General features: G+C 41.4%; 1 protein-coding gene across 2 annotated transcripts; it reads left to right on the forward strand.

Annotated features, from left to right (window-relative positions):
- Positions 1–4,127: 4,127 nt before the first annotated feature.
- Positions 4,128–24,680, forward strand: PASK (PAS domain containing serine/threonine kinase). Of its 2 annotated transcripts, XM_053389929.1 has the most exons (19): positions 4,129–4,268; positions 4,931–5,125; positions 5,713–5,948; positions 7,734–7,901; positions 8,301–8,441; positions 9,753–9,887; positions 10,431–10,748; positions 11,131–11,305; positions 12,218–12,386; positions 12,520–12,903; positions 13,106–14,286; positions 15,066–15,247; positions 16,698–16,865; positions 17,974–18,099; positions 18,791–18,925; positions 19,505–19,704; positions 20,249–20,382; positions 21,480–21,626; positions 22,578–24,680. In XM_053389929.1, exons 1-19 carry the CDS (start codon positions 4,202–4,204, stop codon positions 22,781–22,783), a joined length of 4,467 nt encoding a protein of 1,488 aa, XP_053245904.1. In that variant the 5' UTR covers positions 4,129–4,201; the 3' UTR covers positions 22,784–24,680. The 2 variants fall into 2 exon arrangements, with proteins under 2 accessions (XP_053245906.1, XP_053245904.1); XM_053389931.1 differs by lacking the exon at positions 16,698–16,865 and having other exon boundaries at positions 4,128–4,268.
- The last annotated feature ends 1,062 nt before the right edge of the window (positions 24,681–25,742 follow it).

Consider the following 25,742-nt stretch of genomic DNA (forward strand, 5'->3'; position numbering starts at 1 on the left):
CTCCCCGCCAGAAGTTTGCCAAATATATCAAATGCATATAACTATGGATATGCATACACAAGTAGACCCCTGCTGGATCAAAGGAATATGTGTAGACCAGGGTCGGCTCTACCATGAGGCAGAGTGTAGCAGCTGCCTCACACAGCAAATTCCAAAGGGTGGAAAGTGGCCAGAAAGGTGTGCCCTCCAGCAACTAAGCTAGCTTGCTGCTCCAGCATGGCTGGAGCACCAGTGAGGTGACCTGAGGCAACCCATCTTGGGATGCTCCGTCCACCCTATTGGGGTGGGGGCAGGGAAGTGTAGGTGGCATGTCTTGCCACAGGCCTCAAAAGGTATTGGGAAGGCCCTGAAAGAGACCAACATGCTGCTTTCAGGAAACCCACAGCAAGGCGTATATTAGTGTTACTGTTCTATATTTTTTACAATTCATTTGTTTTAATATTTAATAATAATAATAATAATAATGATGATGATAATACGTTATTTATACCCCGCCCATCTGGCTGGGTTTCCCAGCCACTATCTGTGAAGGTGGTTTACAACAGTAACCAAACAATCCAATAACCCTTGCTGTTGGCCCCGTTCCAGCAACTGGTATTCAGTGGTACACTGGCTCTGTATATGGAGATTCTGTTAGATATAATGCCCAAATGACCATGTTGAGAGACTAATTCTCTGTTAGTTTGTCTCATCTCTTTTATAAGCCATCCAAGTTCATAGCATTTGTGGCAGTGAATTCCATTAATTAATGGCTTGTTATGTGGAGCTTTCTTTTGTAATGAGCCAGAGTTGTTTAAATATTTCTTATATCTGTTAGATACTTTTCTCGCAGAGTGACCCAAGGCATCTTACATAAAAAAATAAATCAAAATCAATCAAAATCTAAAAACACAGCAAAACAGATTATTATTATCTAGTGTATTTATATCCCAAATTGGGATTCAATATCACCACCTGAATTTGCCCCTACAAGGAGTGGAGCCATTGTAAAATAGTGCCCCCAAATCCCACCCCAAGATCTGCTGAGAGGCCCAACAGTGTCAGTCTGCATTTTTTAGTACAAAAAGTATTGATCTGATGTGTAGAGATATTTCCTATTCTGATTAATTCAAGAGGGTTCTGGAAGCTTTTCTGTGTGAAAGAAACAAGCAGAAGGTTCATGATGTTTGCGTTATTCCTTCAGAGAAGCTGAGTACAGCTGGCTTAAACTTGGTCTGTTATCTCTTTCAGTCAAGGTCATGCTGACTATAATAAGCCAGAAGGAGCCAGGGTTTCACTTTATCTTTCTATCTCTCTTCTGGTGTGGTTTTCTGTATATTGTTAAGCTTTAGTCTTATTATAAGTTGTTTTAAGCTTAAGTTAAGTCTACTGCAACTGGATTTTTTATGGACAGTGGCAATCCTAAATGTATTGGATTTGTGACCATTATGCTCATTTGCCTTCAGTAGCAGTAAAGCTCTGTTGGATGAAATATTAATTGTCTTTGGTCTATTTTTTGGGAATCCTGCAATGTGTTTAAGTTTTTGCTCTGCTCACTATACACTGGAGTTCTGCTCTGGATCACTATGAGTAGAATTCCATGACAGGTCATGCGCCCAGAATGTTTTTTTGCTACTCTGATGGGTTCCTGAGGTTGAGCAGAGTGTTGAGGAGGTCTGGCTGTACGGTGCCGGAGTGTTTGCTGTGAATGAGTGAAGGAGTAGCTGTGCCAGAATGCTGGTGGACGAGGAGGACCTGGAGAGTCTCCGTGGCTGGGCAGTGTGGTGGAGTGGAATCCGGCCGTGGTGATTTACGAGCTGGGAGAGCTGTAGCTCACCAACAGGCACATATTCCCACTGTCCAGTTCCTGGCATAGATCACCCACCAAGGTGACCAAAACAGTCTCTGTTCTATAGCCAGACTTAAAGCCAGATTGAAATGGATCTAGATAATCCATTTTATCCAGGAAGCCCTGACACCTTGCCAAATAATGGAAGATTGGAGACTGGTTGAAAATACCATGGGATTCAGGGAGGTGTTTTTTTTTAATAATAATAATAAAAGAAATCTCACCACTGCTTCTTTTAGGAAGCTATTCTTGGGACTGAAGCTCAGTATATTGGCCTTCATCCAGCCCATCACTGCATCCAGGCACTGGTCCAGGACTCGCACAACCTCATCTGATTAAGATGTAATGGAGAAGAGCTGAGTGTAGTCAGCACCAGCATAATGATGACATCCTGCCCAAAGCTCCTAATGATTGTTCCCAGCAGCTTCATATAGATGTTAAAAAGCATTGATGATAAAATGGTGCCCTGATATGCACCATAGAGCCAATTAACACACCCACCCCATCTTACTGTCTGGACTCAACACTGCAAATAGGATCAGAAGCCCTGCAGTACAGTGCTTCCAGCGCCCATCTCACAGAGTTGGTCCAAGTGGGTACCATGGTTAAAAGTATCAAAAGCCACAGAAAGATCAAGAACAGTCCTACTCCCTCTGCCCCGCTCTCCACAAATCTCATCTATGAGGCACCCAGGTTGATTCTGTCCCACTACCAGGCCTGCACCTAGACTGCAAAGGATCTAGATTGGGGGTGGGAAACTGGATTGTTCAGTGGGCTGGATCTTTACCTCCTTCTGAGAGCCAGTGTGGTGTAGTGGTTAAGAACGGTAGTCTCGTAATCTGGGGAACCGGGTTCGCGTCTCCGCTCCTCCACATGCAGCTGCTGGGTGACCTTGGGCCAGTCACACTTCTCCGAAGTCTTTCAGCCCCACTCACCTCACAGAGTGTTTGTTGTGGGGGAGGAAGGGAAAGGAGAAAGTTAGCCGCTTTGAGACTCCTTAAAGGGAGTGAAAGGCGGGATATAAATCCAAACTCTTCTTCTTCTTCTTCACCCCCATGGGCCACCTGAAAGGTAGGCAAGGTCGCCTACCTGTCAATCATCTGGTGTCATAGTCTTCTGCCCTCTGCTTTCCTTTGCCTGCAGTTTGAAATCAAACTGCACAGGGCTTTGCCAGCTCTGATAATCAGCAGCAGTGGGTATGTTGGAAGACCAGCTGGCTTGCCAGCAGTTTGACTACTGTGGTTGGCCTGCTGCCAGGATTTGAGAACTTAGATGCCCCAGGGGAAACTCCTTGCTTCTGCATCTCTATAGGCCTATTTCCCCCCCCCCCCACAGAATGGTCCCCAAAACAGAAATGAGTTTCCTAGGGAAATGTTCAGAGCACAGCAGAATCCTGCGAGCCGTAGTTTGCTAAGGCTGTTGGGAATTGTAGCATGAGGGGCAAATCACAGTCCCCGGGGTTCTTGGTGGGGAGGCGAGGGAAATGTGTTTTAAAATTGCTTCAGGTGTATACGCAGCCCCAGTTTAATCGGTCTGAGTAAAGCGGAACCAAACAGGTGTCTCCTGAAGCTTTTTCAAGCCCAGAATTTGCTTGTTAGCTTTGGAGTTGAGGAGTTGAGCAGGAGGTAAATACTAAGGCGGGGGCAAGAAGGAGAACGCAGGATAAGTGAGCGTGGTGGCGGGTGGCTGGCTTTTGGCCTCAAGGATACAGAAAGGAAGACCAAAAGGCGGGGAAATAACTTTCGGGCGGAAGATGAAACGGCAATAAAAACGGGCGGCGGGGCGGGAACAGGCGAGGGGTAGTCGAAGCTGCGTATAGCACGGAAGAAAGGGGCTCATTGGCTTGATCCGAAAACACATCCAATGCCTGTTTAACGACGAGGGAAGGCAGAGACCAGACTCAGAATTTGGAATATGCTGTGTTTAAAGCGACCACAAGCTGCGTGAGGACTATAAACATGCAGATATATTGAAACGTGTATAAGGCAGTGGAAGAAATTCACGCTGAGAAAGTTATTCGCTGGGCAAGAGAAAGTCGTCATGTTTCCCTTTCCCTCCCCGCCTGACGACTGGGAAGCGACGGAGTTGGGCTTCTTTCTCTCCCGCCCCCATGGCTCTATAAAACGTTGCTGGCGCGTCCCTAACAACCGTTTTGCGCGGGATTTTCTACTTCTTTGTCTCCCAGCGCGGGGGCTGGCTCCGCCCCCCCCGCCTCGAAATTGGTTGGATTGCCCAGCTGTCCGTCGCTAGTTCTGCCGCGTCTCATTGGCTCTCGGCTCTGCTCTCGGCCTACTCAGGTCGACCCCTGGAAACCCGCGGGCGGGCAGGAAGGCGGTTGCGTCTGAAGTCGGGCAGGAGTGAAGAGAAGTTGGGATGAGCGGGAAGGAAGGTGCTTCGGTTCAGCCCCGGAGCACGTCTTCAGCCCCAGGGACTAGCTCCGGTACATACAGGGTTAAATATAAAGGGTACCTCTGAACATGTGCAGAGGGCGCTTCCTTCTTGGTTGGGTAAACTTAGTTCTCCCCTGCTTCCATATAGTAGACTCTGGAAACATCCGATTGTTATCAATCAATGACTACATTCCCAAACAATGTGGGTTGGTTTGGGTGCCCCTTCCCCATCATGTGATGGGGGTTATTTGCTGTCAGAATATAGCTGTGATTTCAACCACTTTTCTCCACTGCTAATAGCAGCCTCTACCATTGCCCATCAGCTCATTCTTGGTTGGCTCTCCACTAGGGATATAAATTGCCAATTTGGGTGGCAAACCCAGTACTGTAGCTTTTATCCTGTGCTTGGCTGCTGTTTGCCTAAATGCATGTTTTGTTTTCCAACTGTAATTGCTGTTAAGCATTTTAATGGCATCTGTTTCTGCTGGCTTCTGTCTAGTTCTATCCCCTGTTTCAGTGCTTCAGGTCATCCTTCTCCTGCTGAGTTGTCTTATGTTCACTGGCCATCTCTTTGCTGTCCAACTTCCCCATGCCCCACAATACCTGTTTTTGCCCTGCTGCCTCTTTACCAACATATCAGAATCTTGTTCAGTCAAACTGAATGCTATGTACAGCCTGAGATATTAATGTGCAACTTCTGTTTCCCTCACAGAGGCTGGATTTTTTAGGCGGAAGTACTCTAGTCCGTGCATGACCATGTCACCATCCAAAGAGGCCCTTGTGGGTTCTACAATAGCCTTGTCCCATCCTGGTGTCTGTGAAGAACTAAGCAAGTCATTTCCCTGGATAAGCAAGAAAAGGAAGAGTGGGCTTTCCAGGCTCTGCAAGAAGAAAACATCTTTGTCAGGTGATTACTTGGCAGGTGGAGATGTATGAAATGTATTTGTTAGTCAAAGACAGAGGGGTAATTTTCAACTCTTTAATCATGCGGACATGCTTGTGTTTCTCAAAAAGAGCTTTGAGAAAGGAACACTAAGGGAATGGGATAGAAACAAAAGAGGAGTTTATTGGAAAATTGGACAGAAACAGATCATAATTGTCTATGAATTGTGAATGTTTTTGTAGGCATGCCATGATTTTTTGTAATATGCTGAGCCTTGCTGACTAGATGCTTGGCATTTTGCCATTATTGATCCTTTTCCTCCCACTGATGGGATCTCGTCATATAATGGTTGATATCTGGTACAGGTGCCCTGTGCTTTCTGAGACAGTATTCAGAGAATGAGTCATTTGTCTCTTTAGGGTAACTTATTAAAACACAATTGCCTTTCTAATCTTTTTCTCATGCTTAGTTCTTCCCTGTAACTTTTTAAAAACAAATTATTGCCTGTAACTATGTTTCTTTTTAACAGTTGATACGTGGTTGTCTTGAAATCTTACATATATTTTAATGACAGATACTTGTGGAACTTTCCCTCCCCCCTTTCTTCTCAGAAAATGGATGGAGTTCCTTTTGCCTATCTTCGTTAGCTGCCCAGAACATCTGTGCTAGTAAGTTGCACAACACTTGGACTCATTTGGAAAACAATTCCCTTTCTTGCTCGATATGCAGTACCTCTTCATGTTCTCTCTTAAATGCTCTGACTTTGGAAGAATCCATCCAGGCTCTGGCCACTGCTGTGCGCAACCCAAACAAAGCTGTTTTCACTGTGGATGTCAGAACAACTGAGGTAATAATTAGCTTTTGTAAAGTGTTACCTTACACACAATTGCACACTGTGAATGTGTATGTAGAGGACCCCTGGGTAGGAAAGCCTGTTGTAGTTGTCCTATACATATATTGCAGTAATTCATTTGCATCATAATGTGTAGTTTTGGATTGGGTCAGGCAGAGTGTGTGAGGGGGGAAAAATCAAACAAACTAAAGATATTTGTAATTTTATAGTGCAGCACTAATATAAGATAATCATACTTTTCAGATGCAGAAAAATACCCCCCCACTTCCTAAAGACTCATGTGTACATGTACATTTGTTAGTATACAAATATTCTCTTTAGTGGTGTGTAGAAAACCGGTAAAATAACCGTATAAAAATCATTAACAATGCTTGCAACCTTTGATATCCGTCTGATTCATGATGAGACCCCAAATATGTGAGCACAGGAAGCTGCCTTACACAGAGTCAAAGCACTAGTCCACCTAGTTCAGTATTTTCTTCATTGACTTGTACAAGAGTGCTTATCTTCACTTTGTACCAGTGTAGTGAGGAGTCTTGGCCCAGTGTAATAAAGTTTGGTGACTAAGCTGCCGCTGCACAACTAAGTGGTTAGAGGAATGGTGGTATGAGGATGCATGTAGAGATGTACATAACTTGAACTGGGGAATTGAACTGCCTACAGTTTGTACAGGTTTATAGTTTATTCTTGAGCACTGACTTTATGGTGAGGGTTTAATATCTTTCTTCCTGTTAAATCAGATGTCAGCCATTCAGAAGGCACGTTGTTTGATCCCTGTAATGTCACAAATTTCTTCCTGGAACAGTTTTTCTTCTTTTAAAAAGCTGAACATAGCTTTTTAAAACTTTAAAAATATTAATGATACTGCACCAGACTAGCATCAAATGAACGAACATCCTTGTTGTGCTGTACAAATTAACTAAAAAAAAAATCGGACAGCTCAGCTGAAGCATGGGACAGAGGCAAGGCAGATTACTGAATCAATTTTGAATTTGCTAACTAGTTTGTTAAATGAGTAGCCAAGTTGGGGTGAAAGGAAACTGGCTGATAGCTAAAGAATAGGGTCGGGCTGCTTTTGCTCTTTTTTAATATTGGAAAAGAGTGTCTACTCCATATCTTATCTTGAAAATGTAATGGGATCTATATGGATAATTTTTCACTTTGCTGCTACATTGTTGTGTATAGTTGGAGTTGCAAACAGCCCCTTTTACTGAGAGCAGCTGCAGCTGGCTATGTCTGTAAAACTGTAGACCAAAATGGGGCTGGATGTGGTTTGGTAATAACTGTTTTTGGTATGCCACTTTTATTGTTAAGGGCCAATTAAGTAATTGTTCTTTTAACTAGAGATTGCTGCCTATATCCGAGAACCCATAATCTTGTAGTTTGCTAGTTGTCTGACTTGTTGGTATTTTAGCTTGAATCACTTACTGAAGGCATGTTAGTAAACAAGGCTATGGTGCACTGTTAATGGGATATTTATACAATACATTTATTTGAGCAGTACGCAGATAAAACTGAAAACAGTATCTCTTTTAGAGGGTAAATTGTGAAACAGTGATTAGCAGACATTTGTCCTGGTCATATATTTTGGGCATGATCTGGAGAAAGTTACAGTTGCTCCACTCTGCCTTTTGAGTAAGCATGTATAAAAATGCTTCTGTACAAAGTAACTTGGATTATCAATGTAAACTGAATAACTCATTCCCCATTGAAATAGCATTAAACTCTACTTTTAACAGAAGAAGAAAAGCTGAGTTTACTTTTGTTCCTCTGTTTTAGATTCTAGTTGCAAATGACAAAGCCTGCAAGCTTCTTGGTTACAGTACTCAGGAGGTGATTGGCCAGAAATTATCTCAGATGATTTCAAAATCCAATTGGGATATTATGGAAGCACTGAAGGAAGAGCACAATGATGCTGAATATGAAGCAGTAGTTCCTGGAACTGTGGTATGTGAGAACAGAATATTTGTCATAGCAGCAATTTATATGCTACCATTTCTGAATTTTTACTACTACTCATATAGGTATTAATAGCCACAGAAGGGCCTGCAGGAAGCCAACATGTAAATATAAGGCTGCTCTTGCTCATATTTAATGAAGAGGTACTTTAACATTTGTTCAGTTTTTAAACACCTAAAAGTTGTTACTTCAGAAGTAATGTACTGTATGCATATCTGCTTACACACTTGCATATCCCATATAGTAAAGCTATTATATTTGCAAAATTCCACAAATAAAAACACAAAAGGTTTATATTGAAAGTAAGTCACTGAAAGTTAAAGTCACATGGATGATCAAATTTTAAGCACTACAGATTAGAAATTTAACACTGTCTTTTATCAATAGGTAGATGTTATTTCCCATAGCAATGAAAAGATCCCAGTTTCTGTATGGATGAGAAGAATGAAAACCCATTGCAGTCAGTACTGTGTGGTGGTTTTGGAGCCTGTGGAAAGACTTTCTGCCTCTGTTTTCTTCACAAGCAGAGTGAGTATCCAGTTAGCTTAAATTGCAGCAATGTCTTTCAACTAGCTATCAATTACAGTTATGGGGTACTAGGAGTTATTGAAACAATTTTGGTTTTCATCACACACAAAGCAATTTACCAGCCAATTTTTGTCATTATATATATATATTAAATGCTCATCAGTTGTTTTGTGCTAGTGATTTTCAAATGACCCATTTCCTTTGAACAACATTTTGCTTAAAATGGGTTGGTAAACTAGATCTGGCCGGTGTGCAGGATCCTTCCTTTCCCCACCTCCCTTGGGCTAACCTTTGACAGGTGGACAGTGTTGCCTGCCTTCTTATCATCTTAAGTCATTATGGCATCAGGTACCAACTTCAGAGAGGTCACTTTGAAGTCCATTTGCAGGTGTGATTTGGATTCAGTTTATGCACACAGATGGGCATTTCTTCTGCAGACTGGTGGGGTGGTGGTGGTGGAATATCTCTTTGCAGTTATGGTTTGAAATCAAACCATGCCTGCAAACAGAAAACTTCAATGAGGCTCTCTGCCACCACTAATCAGGTGATCGGTGGTTATTGTGAGTCCCTTTTGGAGGTCCTGTATACTAGAGGATTTGTGATGAAGAACTCCCTAGTGAAGCTGTTTTCAGTGGGGTTTGCAGGCAGGCTGATCAGCTGATAGGGACTGCCAGTGAATCTAGTTGCTCAAGGAACAATTTGGAATAGGCTTAAAGCTGAGTTTTCCATTGCTGTATAATGGAATATATAACAGATATATAACAGAAGGGCATGGTTTGGGGAAAATGCCCTTGTGGGTCAAATTAGGACCATGTCTCATTAGGCCCACGAGACTGGAGGCTCCCTAAAAACAACAAACTGGGGATTGGAATTGTTTAAAGAAATGATTTAACCTTGCTGCTGTAATTTGAGATAGGTAAGGAACTTTTGTTGATGTGAAGGGATTGCTTGGCTTTGCAAGGCACTCAAGAAAGTAAATGATTGTATTTTTTTAAAAAATGTGATTTAATAATTATTGTTTCTTATTGGAGGCTTTTTGTAGGACAGAAAATCATCCTAAAAATATTGTAAATAAAACAAATGCATCTAAATTAGCTAGATTTCAGGGGATAAAAAGAAACAACCACGAGGAAATTCATCATCCATCTTAAAGTGGCATTTCATTGAGACCAAGTCTGCTGAATTAGTGGTGCTGAATAGTTTTACCCTCTTTGCATATATTTTGGCCATTTTACCTTAATTACTGTCAAGAACTAATATTTTAGAATGCAGTATCCTCATGACCCTAATTCTTGTAACTCTCATTTTAAGGGAGAGATTACTTCCTGTGACCTCCTTTTTGCTCATCTCTATGGTTATGCCTCATCAGAAGAAGTAGTTGGTCAGTACATAACAGACATGATTCCATCTGTTCAAATTCCTATACCTGGCAAGAAAATACCAAAGGTACCATGATGTAAATTATATGTACTTAACTGTTCTTTTAAATGTTATTTGGGTAATTTGTTTCTTTTTTCTTCTTAATTGCAAATAGAAGGAAAAGGGGAAGAGGAGTCTGTTCTTATTAACAATAAGAATGCATAAAAAAGAACAATTCATAAAACGTATTCTAAATGTATAAATATAAGCCATGTCCAAATAGTTACATGAGATTGTTGATTATAAGATACACATGCAAATATGCAGAGGGAACAGTAGGATCTTCAAACTGCTGAGTAATAGATGGTGTGTTTTTAGAGTTCCAGCCTTGAAATATAGGTCTTTCTGTAATTGTAAAGGTTCACAAGATCCACTTTGTTGTCCATCTGTTAGTCCCCACTTCACAAGATTTAAAGTTTTCTGCATGGATTGATTCTTGTGCATAACTCTGTGATAGTCATTTAAGGCCTTCAGTCAAAATTCATCTGGCTGATTTCCTGGCCACTGTCACTGAGCTTTTAATTTGCTTAAATTTGCATTATGTTACAAGTCTTCTTTTCCTCCCCCCAGAATATCAAAATTCAGAGATCTGTTGGCCGAGCAAGAGAGGGGACAACATTTCCTCTCAGCCTGAAACTGGAAGTTAACTTACCTGTTGAAGACACCATCCCTGTACCAGATAAGCCTGCACCAGTACCTGATGCTGAAATTTTAGAAGATGACACCAGCATCACCTCCCCTGTAGATTGTTCTTTCCGTGCTTCCGTCTGGGTGTTCACCACCATCAGTGGACTAATCACTGTTCAAGCGGATGGTACAATTTATGGAATCAACAATACGTTTTCTCTAATGCTCTTTGGTTATGAGAAAAAGGAGCTGCTAGGGAAGGTATTGTTTTGTTGTTGCTTTTGTTTTCCTCTAGAGAAAGATCACGGTGAAGTCATGGGAATGCTACCACTTGGGAAGTATATCCAGTCCACTGCTGATTGCTGAGGATTAGTTGGGTGGAGGGACGCCATTCGACAGTGGCATAATATAGAGTGGTGCATTGTAACTAAGTTGTCAGAAATTAGCCAAGATCTGCCAAAGCAAGGGGGAACTCGCTTTCAAAGTTTCAGAAACAAACTACATTGCACAATGGTTTTTAAAGTGCATATTGGACAAAGATTACTCGTATGATATTTTTATTCAGTCACATATTATTCTGGTATTTCTCAGTATGCAGTGAGGGGTAAAGGAGGGATTTCATCACATTTATTTTGTATTTCAGAACATCACATTCTTGATTCCTGGTTTTTATAAGTACATGGATAGAGTTGATGATTCCTCTTTGCAACTCCCACAATCTAGAGAAAGTTACGATGTGGACTCAGAAAATGTGAGCTCCTCTGGGGGATTCAAAGTAACCGAGGTAGATGGCTGTGGTATGGTGGAAGGAAGTGAAGGTAAATTTACAGAGGTGGGAAATGCAACAAAAAGCTATGCTTTTTTATTTTTAATAGGCTGTGGAGTGGATCTGACATTATAATGAATGGAATGTCATATTCACACTTTCTCTCTTGATAGAATTTTTTTTGTTCTCACTTCTTTCGGACATATCCATCTGCAAAAATAAAAGGATAACAACTTGAAATGGTTGTACCACAGAGTTACCTGAAACATGGTTTAATTTATATGTCTCATGGATCTTGATACTAGAAACTGTTCCTCACTGGAGAATTGCTACACAGCAATTCAAGGAAATAGGGTGTTAACCTTTGTTGTCTGGCTGGCTGATGCATGGCCCCTGGAAGGGCTGTCCACAGTAAATAAGCAGCGTTCTTGTCCCTCCCTTAAACAACTGCTCTTTTAGCCTTAGAATGGCCTGCTCGAGACTTCAAGAACATAATTTTAGCTAACTGTGAGAGGTACTATTATTACATTATTATTTTATATATATATATAAATATCATAAAACAACAATATAAGCCAAATTCCAGATTGCAAAACAGTCCAACAGCCAATTCCTCTCAACCAGTATTGTAGGCCTGAGAAAACAAGTATGTCTTGAGTTGACACCTAAAAGTAACTAATTGTAAGGGACAGGCTGACTCTCTAGGGGAATAATTCCACATTCTGGGTGCCATTACAGAAGGTGATAAAATGTCAGTATGTAAATGTTACAAGACATACTTGCTAAATTTTTAACATTTTAAGCACTTACATCTCATTTAACCTTTCATATCCAGCAGAAAAGACATTGTGGGGAGCCATTTAGCCATTAAAAACGTTTAACATGTGGAATGGCCCATAGAGTCTTCCAGTGCATGCCTTGCTGAAAACTTGCAACATACCACAGTTTTCTTTCTTTCTTCCAGGCACTCGCCCATTCCTTGCTGGAGATGTGGCTTTGCTGCAAGAGCAACAGGATTTAGCAAGGAGTGATGGAGCAGAACTCTGTACCAGGAAGGAAACCCAGCCAAAGAGTGGGAGTAGTTTGTGTTCTGTTCTGTTATCCTCCCCAGAGGCAGCTGCAGCACCGAATGGGTAGGTTTTGACAGTCACAAAAGTGCACTAGGAACGCAGCTGGCTCTGATGTTTTATCAGGGGGTGGGAAACACTGGTGAAGATTCTGCTCTCGTTCAACATAACCTAACCAGCAGCTTGTCTTCTTTCACAGCAGGGGCTATACACCTTCCAGCAATGTGCTGGCCCATGAGGACGTGCTGCCTTCTGGGAGTCGATGTAATGGAGGCTGTGCTGAGACTATAAAACCTGCTAACTGTCAGCGGTACGAAGTATGCTCTCTCAAACGGTTTCATTCAGAACAGTGTGCGTTGAAAGGTAGCACTAAAGGGCGAGGCAGAAACCTTGTCTGGTGCACATCTGAGGAAGAAGATGGGCCATTGGAGATGTGTGATTCTGGTTCACATGAAATAATGAAGTGCCAATCTGCCACTACAATGAGCAGCGATGGAGTAGAGTTCCATACCCAGCTGGACAGAGGGGGTGGCCTGCCTTCTGTTGTATCATCACTTCCAGAGTCAGTCACACCAGTGAATGGGTAGGTTTTACTTGCACGTGGCAAATTTTGCCAGTTACAAAAGAATATTGGGCATCCATCTGCCACTGATGTTCGGAACTGGACAGCTCCAGTGGGATCTTACACCACGGGATAGGGAAGGGCAAGGAATGTAATGTAATGTAATGGGGAAGATGCTCCCTCGTTCATTATAACCCAACTAGTAACTTGTTTTCTTACACAGCAGGGACTATGCGTTGGTCCATAATGAAGCGCTACCTTCTGAGAGTTCACAGGATGGAGGCTGCCCTGAGACAGAGGCTGCAAAACTAAATGACTGCCAGCAGTACAAAATACATTCTCCGAAACGATTTCATTCTGAACCATGCATGTTGGAAGGTAGAACTAAACTGAGAGAGAAGAGTCTTGCCAGGTGCGCATCTGATCTAGTTCATAAAGAAGAAGATGACCCTTTGGAGATACACAGTTCTGGTTCACCACATGAAATCATGAAGTGCCATTATGCCACTACTTCTTCAGAAAGAGAGAACTTTTTCATGGGTGATCAGACTTCTGTGACGTGCTTCTTAGAAGAGGATTTAGGGCTTGGGGCAAGTGTGACTTGTGATGCTGTGCAGGTGTCCTGTGGGACTCCCACGCTGGATGAGCCAATGTGTAGCAAGCAAGTGCCATGTTCCAAACACACTCAAGGGATGATAGATGACCTGCCAACAGTAAATCTGACAAGTAGTAGAAAGAGCTTGAGGTTTGAAAATACTGAATTAGAAAATTCAGCAAAGGATTCATTAGCTTTGTTACCTGATGAAAGGAACAGCAGCCTTCCCATTCTAGCAGGATCATCAATACCTTGTGATGTCTCTGCACTGGAAATTGTGGGTGGTAAGAAACCAAGTGATGAGGTTGATTCTGTTTGCTGTGGTTTGACGGACCTGACCTTGAGGATTAGTGGCGAGGTGAATTCAGACTTTTCTGCTGCCTCTAGACCAATAAAGCTTCCATTGTTAAGTGAGGAAGATCTTGAGCGGCCCATGGACCAGGAAATTAATATTTCTGTAAGTGGTCAGATAGACCCCCTACTGTGCGACGGTTCTCCAATAGGCCATCGGAAGGGCTTACTCTCTAGCAAGCATTCAGGGTATGTGGACCTCGACCTCTCTACATGCTGTGCTTCAGAGGACAAAAGTGTTGCAGAGAGAATGGGGAAACATTTCGAAGGATGTTCACTGCACTGTGATGTACAGTCCCAGGAAGATCTCATGCCATTAATGCAGCAGAGCATGGCACAGTTAACATCAACTCCTGTGAAACAAGAAGCTGTACAGTCCTCAGCAATTACTTTGAACAATGAGATCCTAGAAGGCAACTATTCGGGTAACTGCTACCACAGAGATGGTTCTCGACTGGGTAAGTTCAAAGTAGACATTTTTGCTTCTTGCATTAGTATATTTAATTGGACATAAGTGTGCATGGAAAGGTTACATGAAGCTGGTGTTCAGTGTGAGTGAAGCAGGCAAGGAATGATAAAACAAACCTGTTGATGCAAGGATAAGAGACAAGCTGTGGTTTAATGCATTGGTCATCCACAATCGGAATGCAAAAACAGTAGCAGAGGAAAACATTAATCTGATTTTACTAACATTTTGAATTCAATCTGTACTTGATTGGCAGTGAAAGTAGGAGAGAGAACTTCTGGTGTGCCAAAATGTTTAGGCAGAGCTTGTCAACCTCTGCCTTAATTTTCATCAAGCAGCTTTATGGTTTTGCAGCTTTTACACTGCAAATGGGCTGGTCAGCTGTTGGAGTGCTTGTCAGTCCTATAAAGTGAACAGCAGGCTGTCTGAAGGCCAACGGCTTGGTGTTCCTATATGGGTGGCATTAGAATGATCTTATGTGGTTATGATCTTGCTCAGCCTGCTGCTTAAGAAGGACTGAGTATTCTTCTGTTGGAAAAGATCCAGTGATGAAACTCCATCTTCTACTATTTATTTATTTAATTGGTTCGTAATTAAACCCTTTTTGCTCATGTTTAAGAATTTACATGTTTTATGTTTTTAAAAGCCTATCCAGTGAAAAACATTTGTGAATTTCAGATTCTTACTATCAGGGTAAGAGTTTAAATTATATGTATCACCATTTATTTAGGGTATTAGAGTGCGTTCTTGATGAGCTTTCTATTTTTGCAGCTATACTCTTTGAAGTGAAACGTGTGGAACTGCATGACCCTGCTGCCCTCTTCTGCATTTGGGTTATGAGAGACCACTTTCAGAGTCGGAAACAAGCAGCAGCAAAAACACAGTTCTTACTTTCCAGTTTGGCCAGTTCCTCCCCAAACCTAAGTGATGTCTCTGCACTTAGCTTGGCAGAAGTAAGTATATTGGATCTTCTGTCTGCCCTGCCCCTGACTTTTGGGCATGAAATAAAAATAGTAGGCCAACCTGCTAACTTGGCTGGTTGGTATGTTTGTTCCTTTTTACACAAACAACCAGCTATATGAAAATAGGATGTGCAACACACTGTAGGTCACATTCAATATCAGAACTGCACTAATGGGAGCCAGCATAGCAAGACCCTTCCTCTGTCAGCTTGGGGGGTCAGGAGAACCCGGAGAACCCTCAGAACACTGTACAGGGGGAGGAGAGAAGAGATAGCTCAGTCTGGCAAGCAGAAATATTTGCACTGGTGGAACAATTGCCTTGGTTTGATGTTGAATTTCATCTACCCTTAGTATCACAAGTCAGTTGCTTCTGGCAGAAACTAACTTGACCTAGTTCAAAATCCCCAGATGGTCCACTCCCAATACTGTATAAACCTGCCTTCTCCCCACCATTGTCACGTTGGCCTTTTGCAAACTGCATTGTATTTTCAGAAGCATGCATAGGTGCCAGGTGTAATTTCACAAATTCAGTTTTATTTAGAAAAAGGAGTAGTCAGCTTCATTTTGCTTTAGTGTTGTTTGTTTTAAAAAAGAGAGTGCCCAGATTTATTGCTGGGTTAATGAAGGTTAAAAATGAAATGAAATATGATGGGAATACTAGTTTGGATGCATCCCAAGAAATGGGAGGCAATGCCAATTCCTAAATCTGTTGCCCCAAAACATTTCGGCAGGTAGATGGAACTTTTGACTGGAAAATACAGTGGCCTAGTGACTGCTTCTGGCTAAAAGCTTTTATTATTTTGTTTGTTTAATTTATCTTCCTATGAGGCATCTCCAAGTAATTTCACGATAAAGATTAAAGACAGAAAAAACATCCACAATCAAATATAAAAAATGATTCTAATAGTTACACAAGGGATTTTGAGAGGATGGTAGGGTTGCCAACCTGCCAGTCATGTGATATCATAACTGCTTGTGGCTGACCATCGGGGAACCCCATCCACCTGTCAAATTTGACCCATGAGACTGATCCTAATAAGGATCTGACCTGTGGAGCAGAAAGCATTCTTGATCCCTGCTTTATAGATACACCACAACCTACCGGTATATTATATTATCCTTAGCTAGGGGAGGAGAAGAAATGCCCCCTAGCCCATTCAGAACACTCAGCCACCTTCCAGCTATTTGCTGGCTATTCTGGAGCAGTCTTCCTAACAATAAAAAGGTATGGGAAGCCTGACTGACAGGTTTGACCATGATTCATAGTGGTATTTATACTTTAGTGATGATTGCTGGAATTGCTAAGTTGCTGGGACTGGTTCACTGGCATGTTGTTAGGATTATACAAAGAGTACTGGGTATTTCATTATTTTTTTAGATTAGACAAACATTAGCTAGTTCTCTCTGATTTTGTAGCATCTGTCTGTTGATCTGTCTGCAGTTGATCAAAGCGACCCCTGTGTTTGAGAATTCACGAAGAGCTGAAGAACTAGAAAGACTGAGGGCTTGCGAGGGAGACTATGGAAAGAAATATGACACACTTACACTCATTGGCAGAGGAGCGTTTGGATTTGTTTGGACAGCCAGGTGCAAAAAGGATTGCAAGGAGGTGAAAGAGCAAAACTACTTATCAAATGTTAACAGATAATCCTTCTGCTTTTTGGAATGAAGTGCTTATTAGTAGTTTCCAAAATCCTTCACATATCTAGATTTCAGAGTTCAGATATGAGCATACATAGTACTGTTTTATTTTCCAATCAAAGTGAGTTGCTTGACACTGTTTTCTGCCAGTGATTCCTTCACCCCCAGTGATTTAAATATTATGCTCATGCCCTGCTTGTGGCACCAACCTAAAGCATTTTGTTGGCTACCATGAGAAGAGAATGCTTGACTAGATGGGCTCTTCTTCAGGTCTTGTTCACTGTGTTAAAGAGTTTATGCGCTAGATAAATTGTTAACATTTGTTAAAGCTTTGTGTGGATGTGGTTTCTCACAGGTTCAATATAAATAGCATTTCAGAAGGGTCAGTGGAACTAGACTTTGCTGTAATTTTCAGTTGGTGTTTTTTCTCCTTGCTAGTAATGAATGTGTGTGAGCACATCTGTGCATTAGTTAAAACACTAGAAAGACCACCTTTTTACATGTACAAACCTCATATGCTAAGAGCTGTGCTGGAGGGCTTGCTCACAGGCAAGATGAATCGTGTTGGTGGGCACAAGAGACAGCTTTCTTGTTGATGGCCCCAGTGGTTATGGAATTCACCTCCTCTGTTGGCTAGCAAGCCTGATTTTACACCTTACTGTTGATATTTACTATTGTACTGTGTATTGTGGGTCTATGGACCACAATAAAGCGTGTGTGGTTATGGAATTACTTCCAAAGTGATATGCATGTGACCCTATCAGTACAGGCTATAAGTAGACACCTGAAAACTCACATTTTGGGGTCACTTTCTCTTAGAGAATTTATACAACCATATAAACTGAAAATTAGTCTTCGGTAATTTTGCATTGGTATGTTGCTGGCTACAGTGAACTGGCAAGGCTTTTCAAGAGATGACAGCTCCACTATGCCACCCCCCAATCCAATAAGAATTGTTCTGTAAATGTACAGTCTTTTAAGATTCACTGATTAGATGTTAATAGCAATTAAAGGTTCTATTTATTTAAAGTAGTTTACTCCCCAACTTTACCTCATTTGCTTTGCTTTGTTCCCAGGCTGTAGTGAAGTTCATTTGGAAAGGGAAGGTATTGGACTACTGCTGGGTAGACGATCCTGAGCTGGGGAGAGTTACTCAAGAGATTACAATTCTGAGAAAGCTGCAGCACCCTAATATTATTAAGGTACTCTTCATCCAATATGCAAATGCGTATCTAAATTCATATACAGTGGTACCTCGGGTTGCAAACACCTTGGGTTACAAACACTTCAGGTTAGACTCCGCTAACCCAGAGGTAGTACCTCGGGTTAAGAACTTTGCCCCAGGATGAGAACAGAAATCATGTGGCGGCGGTGTGGCAGCAGTGGGAAGCCCCATTAGCTAAAGTGGTATCTCAGGTTAAGAATGGTTTCAGGTTAAGAACGGACCTCCGGAACAAATTAAGTTCTTAACCAGAGGTACCACTGTAGTGAATTCCTTGCATGTTTGGGTGTTGTGGCACAGATTCATTTTGTTTGGTGTTAGAAGATGAAAATGTAATTAGAAGACAGCTATTTGACATATGTGGCTTTTAATAGATACTATGTGGGCAGGTGTCCATACAGTAAGGCCCATGTGGCTTAAGTAGTTATCCTGTACAAGGAATCTAGTTAATGTTTCCATAGAAAACCTTGGAAGTTGAAATCCTCCTAAACTTCCATTGCTTATTCCTGATTTGCATTATCTTATTAGTCTTTGGATCAGTGGAATATACTTTAATTGTTCTATAATGTAAGCTTGACATAATCCTGAACTTAATAGATCATTTCCTATTCAGGGAGGGATGGGAGCGGGTGTAAATTTTGTGAAGTTGAAGCAGTACTCTTTATCACCAGGTGCTAGATGTATTTGAGAACCAGCAGTTCTTCCAGCTGGTGATGGAGAGACATGGGTCAGGCCTGGATCTCTTCACATTCATTGATAACCAACCTAATTTGGATGAGCCTTTGGCAAGTTACATATTCAGACAGGTAAGATTTGGTTGAAGTGAAATCTGCAGAAATCTGTAGAAAGAACATGAATGAACTGGATCTGCAACTTGTTAGTTGATCGTACGGAAAGCTGTCTAGAAGAACATAGTTATTGGTGGTTGAGGGATCTGAACTGAGCTCATGGTAGGGGCAAAACATTAAAGACTTCCTGTGTCACAATCTCAGTTAGAACGGGGACTTCTGCAGCTGCTGTTTACTTAAAAAACAACAACCCCCCCCTCATGCTATTGGTAATTTTATTTCAGAGAGACTTAGAAATGCATCACGTTCTCTGATATAGATCATCACATTATCAAAAGATTGTTGTAAGGATAAAATGGGGGAATGATGTAAGTCACTCTGACCTCCTTGGAGGAAGGATGGGATTAAAAAACTGATAAATATTATGCCCAGTTACTATAAAAAAAAAGAGGAAAGCAAATCTATCAAATGATTATGTATATCCTCTTTTAAATAGCTAAATGTCCTTTCAGGGGGGAAAGCCAAAATAATATTTCTACATTTAGTAAATATTATTGGCAATGATACCTATTTTGGTCTTTTCTGTGTGTTCATTAGCTGGTGTCTGCAGTGAACTATTTGCACTGTAAGAACATCCTTCACAGAGATATCAAGGATGAGAACATTATAATTGCTGAAGATTTCACTATCAAGCTCATAGACTTTGGCTCAGCTGCTTACCTGGAACCTAACAAGTTGTTCTATACCTTTTGTGGGACAATTGAGTACTGCTCACCAGAAGTGCTCTCAGGAAATCCGTATGTATGAGTTTGAAAGAAAACCTATAGACCTTGCCCAACAGTAGCTTGATTTGGTTGGGGGTAGGACCTGTAAAACAAACAAGAATAAAGTAGAGAAAGACAGAGTGTTTTTATCTTCCTTGCTCTTTATTGCTGCAGTAGGAATCCCTGACATAGCTGTCAACTTTCAGATTTGAAAATAAGGGATCAGCAGCCTCACCTGTCCCATGGACACTCTACGGGATATCTAACAATCCGGGACAGCAGCGGGAAACAGCACTAGATTAAGGGAATTTCCCGCAAAAAAGGGAAGGTTGACAGCTATGATCCCTTACCAATCACAGACCCACGCACAACCACCATTTCTTCAGCCATATCTGCTGTGGGTAGGAGGGAGGGAGGGGAAATATATTGGCTGTTGGTAAGGAATCATTTTCAGTTTATTTTGCTGCCTGGATATCATGATAGTTAATTGCGTTTTCTTTTTAGTAAATTCCCCTTTTGCTTGATTTTTGTGTGTGTGCGTGAACTTTATTGACTTGAACTATGCATTCTTCTATAGGTACTTGGGACCAGAACTGGAGATGTGGTCACTTGGTATAACTCTTTATACCATAGTCTTTGGAGAAAATCCTTTTTGTGAGCTGGAAGAAACTATGGATGCTGTACTAAGACCTCCTTACAAAGTGTCGGATGGTGTGTATTTCGCTAATTATTAAAAGAGTTACTGTCTGAAAGGAAGGGGAATGGAATTTGGGCAAGTCAACTATATTTGGTTTCAGTGTGCATTTAATTTGACATGCCCCCAAAATGTTACATGGGGTTTTCAGTTAGTGGGAATGGGACTATGGATCAAAGGAAATATTCCCTTGCTCTGTTTGGATGCTCTAGAGAGGGTAGGGAAGTAGATCACTTTCATGCCTCCCTCCATCTCCAGTCAAGCCTCCAGTGAGCTTGGAAATACAAGGCTGCAGGTTAGTTTGTGACTTTAGGCATCATCATGGGGCATTGTCAGAGGTGATTACTATTGGCCTATCGTGTCCATATGCTTCAATCTATGATGATTGGTGTGACATGAAAACCAGCCTAATTGTTCTTGGGCATTAATTTTTTAAAAAATATATATATAGTAAGAATAACCATTTCCTGGCTGTAGCGGCTATCCATGTGTTGTAAAAGTTAATCCAAACTTCTGTATTGCTAGTTTCTTGTGTAGAAGAGAAGGTGTTCATCCTTTCTCTTGCCTCTCATCCCTTCAGTTCCAGATTCCCATCCTGAGGCGGGAAAAGCAGCCATGTGGGTTTTTTATGCACATATGCATGTAATGTGCCATTCCACCCTCAGGCATGCCAGGAAGTTAGTGGCATTCAATAGTTATTGGGTTGTTCTCATGTGACTTGTCTATTAAATAATGAATGTCAGTGCTTAAAAACCACTTTTTTGGGGGGGCGGTATTTAATGGAATTGTTCATAAGACCTAGCTTGTGAACTAGAAAGTCACCTGTCTACTTGTATTGGTCTGTTGTGCTGTCTAAGGTGTGTATTTGGCAAGCTTGGCTCTACTTCAGTCATTTTCATAGCCAAGCAAAGGTTATCCTGCAAGAAGGAAGGAAGGAGGAAGAAGCTGTGGGAAGAATATGTACAACACTTCTAAATTATGGGGATGTATGCTAAACATTATGCTCAGATGATCAAACTTGCACTGGCTGTGCTTAATCTCAGTTCAATTGACAGGCAAGCTGAAAACCAGCATAAAAGCTGCTGATGTTATTTCATCTCCTTGTTGTCCTCAGACCTGATGAATCTGCTGACTGGGCTCTTGCAGCCTTTTCCAGAGGATCGTACAACTCTAGAAGTGGTAGTGGAGGATCCTTGGGTGACACAACCCCTGAACCTTGCTAACTACTCATGGGAGGGAGTGTACGTCTCTGCCAAGCCAGGTAGGAGACAAGGTTCGAAAAGCTGTCTTCAAAACTTATATTGCATTTCCAAACAAGAAAGGTCTACAATGAATTCTGTAAAGGAATGACTAGACTTGATCATAGAATCATAGAATCATAGAATCATAGAGTTGGAAGAGACCACAAGGGCCATCGAGTCCAACCCCCTGCCAAGCAGGAAACACCATCAGAGCACTCCTGACATATGGTTGTCAAGCCTCTGCTTAAAGACCTCCAAAGAAGCAGACTCCACCACACTCCTTGGCAGCAAATTCCACTAATTTGAAAAAGATCTGTATGACTACTGTGCAGTTCAAATCAGTGTATGCCTACTGGCAAGTACACTTTATTGTGTTAAGTTGGTTTACTCCTCCTAGACAACTATAGTCAGGATTAGAGTTTTATATTGCAGTCCTATATATTTCTACATAGCTCCTTTGAGTTCAGTGGGACTTACTCCCAGACATGTAAGGATTTCATTGTTCATGAAGTATTGCTACCAGGCCTGCCCATGTCCCTATTTGCTTGTGTATGTGAACTCACATACACTTGTACTTATGGAGGTGCAGTACTGGTGATCTTTAATTTGGAGATTGTTGCATGCCACAATGGCAATTGCACTTGGAGGAATTAGTGGAAATGAATGTCCCACTTTGGGTTTTAACAAAAGAATATGCCAAAAAGATGGTTAGGGAGGATAGCTTGCATAAACCAATGCCTGCTTCCACCTGTTGTGTTTGCAAGTCCCATACTTATTGCACATTCACTTGTAAAGCTTAGTAGTCAAATAGTTCTAGGGCATGTACATAGTGCCAGCTGACCTGAGCAATTCAGTAATAGTATGTAATGGCTGTAGAATAATATTTGTGGCTTAGTGTTTATTAATAGTCAATACATTTATATCTTTTATTTTAGTCAATACATTTATATCTTTTTTTTTTTACTCCTCAGAAAACAACCATTTCAAAATGAATTCCTCTGGCTGCAGCCATGGTAGCATCTGGGCAGTCCCAAGTCTGGAGAGTGAGCAGAGCCTTAGTGATGACACCAGTAATTATGAGCTGATGGATCCCCAGCTGACAGGAGCCACTGCTGCCTCAGGGCAAGAGCCATCGACCTCTGCAGCTCAAGGGCCATCTACCTCGGTACTTGCTTGAAGAATATTTCCTCACTCACCTGCAAGTCCTTACAAAAATGCCCTGAGGACGTGGAATTCTGACAAACATACTGCCTACGTGAGATGGAATACCAGAGTCAGAGCAGTAGCTCACTTTGTTCACTGTGAACTCCTCTGCCACACCCGTAGGCTTCTTAGAGATGTATATGTGGGTACCGGCTTCTCACAATGGCTATTCTCAAAAAGATCTACTGCTTGTAGACTCAAATGGCGTGACAAATATTCTACATAGAATCTAGGAAACAACCATGTGATTCAAACCTATACACTGGATTTTGTGGGAGCAGACATATAAGCAACACCTATATTTGAACATCTGGCAGCCCTGGAGAAGAGACAGCAGGTGCTCATGGTGGAGGGAAATAGTCAGGCAACCACAATCCCACTTGCCCACCCTACATAGTGGGTATATTCATGTGAGCTGGTCCATTTGCCATTAAAATTGTTTATTGTAATTACTCATCACAACAGAACCTTTACTACAAAAGCTGCATTGAGTGATGAACTGATAGGAACGGATAGGACTGGTATTTGATTTTAGACACTTAGATGTAGATGTCCTACACTCCAGGTATGTTTGAAGTGTTTGAAAGGGAGGCCACAAGTGGTGTCATTCTGTTTGAGATTACTGATACTATGAATTTTAGCTGTGTATTGGCCAAACTGACAACTGAGTGAGGCTTGCCTAGGGAAGGGTTTCTGAAGAGCTTCTATTTTCCTCCTTACAATTTGGAGCAGATCTACGATTCAAAGCCAAAAAACTTATCAATTGGCGCATACAACACTCCATGTCTTGGCTTCTTGGATGACCTTGTTTCTGAGGTTCACATATAAATGGTGACATTTTGTATCTGGTAGACATCAGTGGGAGGTCAAATTTCTTGCTCACCTGAGAAAAGAAAGTTTTTCTACAGCTTTATTCAGTTATTGGATTTGAAACTGAAATCCTTTCCTTTGTCCAGAAAAAGCTCTAGTCAGATATTTCTGGCTGGTTGACATAGAAAAACACCGATTCTGCTCAAAGAATTAGGCATTAGGTAGTTCATATTCAGTAGTCTTTAAAAATATATATTTTATATGGATTCTGCAGGTAATTGGCAAAATTATAATTTTCATGGAAGCATTAGCTATTTTTATATATTCTAAGAACAAAATATCTACATTTTATAGATTCTGTTTTGAAATCTTTTGGGAACAATTCATATTTTTCAAGTGAACTGTGTTCTAGATTACTTTTCTGTACCAGCTCCATTTCTGGATGACCTGACAGGTGAGCACTCTGAAAAGAGTTGGTAAAGTTGTATTTGGCTCTGGTGCACCTAGAAGGTAGGCACTTCAATAATATAACTATCTTCAAATTATTATGTATAGAATAGGCCCTACTACTTCTACCTTTATTGGACTGTAATTTAGAGGTACCTTTTTTGAAGCACACTTCCAATGCTAGCCTTCATTTCCTTTATCTTGAAGGAAGCTATCAGTTTCTACAGAACAGAATACCTAGTCATGTTAGCGCTCATTGTGGCATGATGCTAGGTAGGTACCTCTAAGACAATAGTCTAATTAATATAGTCCACCCCTAAAAGTTACATAAGCATCTTGATACTTGTTATTGGAGTGTTTACTGTGCAAACTGCTTATGAATTGCCCTACATTACAGCATGGTTAAAGAGAGGAGGAATTGAAGCAAAACAATTCTAACCTGCTGTGATACCTTTAAGCTAAATGGTCTAGCAAGTCATGTGTCATGACTTTTAACTTAGGCTGTATTTTAAAACGTAACTTTTTAGAATGTATTTTGTTGATTGCTATGATTTTCCATCTTAACTGTGCTGAATCGCTTTGTATGCATTTACTAAAGGCTCTTGTTATCAACAGCAGTGGCCCAGTCTTGTTGCAACCCTTTTTGCTCTGCACACTTGCCATTACGATCTAATGTTCCTCTCCAACAGGAACAGAATAAACTTCTGTACTTCTGTACTTTTATTCCCCCTTTCAAAGAACGAGAGGTGGAATATGTAGCTCTTCTCTCCTCCGCCCTAAGCTACTGAAGGTAATGGGGCCCTTTATATGTCCAGCTGTCCCTTGTCAACAACAAATTGCTGCTGTTTTTTGTGTTGAATATGTGCCATATGGTAATTTATGGACCTTATAGGTACAGTGGTACCTCGGGTTACATACGCTTCAGGTTGCATACGCTTCAGGTTACAGACTCCACTAACCCAGAAATAGTACCTCAGGTTAAGAACTTTGCTTCAGGATGAGAACAGAAATCGCGCGGCGGCAGCGGGAGGTCCCATTAGCTAAAGTGGTGCTTCAGGTTAAGAACAGTTTCAGGTTAAGAACGGACCTCCGGAACAAATTAAGTATGTAACCAGAGGTACCACTGTATCTAAAGCCATTTGCACATGTTGCCATGCAACCAGTCCATGCAGAATGTAGGCACCCTTTAAATATAGAAATAAGCAAACCAATGATATTTTAGGGAGCAGGCTAGCAGGCGGGGCCCATTACTTACATCATAGGAGCCTACATAACACAAAACACTTGCTGTATGTAGGTTTTATTTTATTTTTTATCTTATATTTTGGAAATGTACATCCAGTTGTTTTTTCCTTTTTATTTTTTTGAGACCCCCAGGAGTGGGGCCCTAAGCTATAGCTTGTTTAGCTTACAGGTAAATCCGGCACTGTATATATATCTTCAAAGTGGGGTGTGAATAATCCCCTGTTTGCCTCCAAGCGAACATTGTTTTGATAAACAAGGGCCGGGGTCAAAACCCATCTCCTGGACGCGTCTAGCTACATTATTTTGAGTGGGACAGGTGTGCGCATTACAGATTCCCCACCCCCCACCCCGAGCACTCAACTCTTAAGGGTGTGACTTTAAAAATGTCATCTGAAGCGACTCTTTACGGGAGAATAGCAGACTAAATCCCA

Source organism: Podarcis raffonei, chromosome 5, assembly GCF_027172205.1.
Source record: "Podarcis raffonei isolate rPodRaf1 chromosome 5, rPodRaf1.pri, whole genome shotgun sequence".
Lineage (NCBI taxonomy): Eukaryota > Metazoa > Chordata > Lepidosauria > Squamata > Lacertidae > Podarcis > Podarcis raffonei.

Excerpts from the sequence above, each read along its gene's own strand:
- PASK (XM_053389929.1), top strand. The coding sequence starts at position 4,202 with ATGAGCGGGAAGGAAGGTGCTTCGGTTCAGCCCCGGAGCACGTCTTCA. Across the intron at positions 5,949-7,733 it reads TGGATGTCAGAACAACTGAG|ATTCTAGTTGCAAATGACAA; the intron begins GTAATAATTAGC and ends CCTCTGTTTTAG. Across the intron at positions 14,287-15,065 it reads CAGAGATGGTTCTCGACTGG|CTATACTCTTTGAAGTGAAA; the intron begins GTAAGTTCAAAG and ends CTATTTTTGCAG.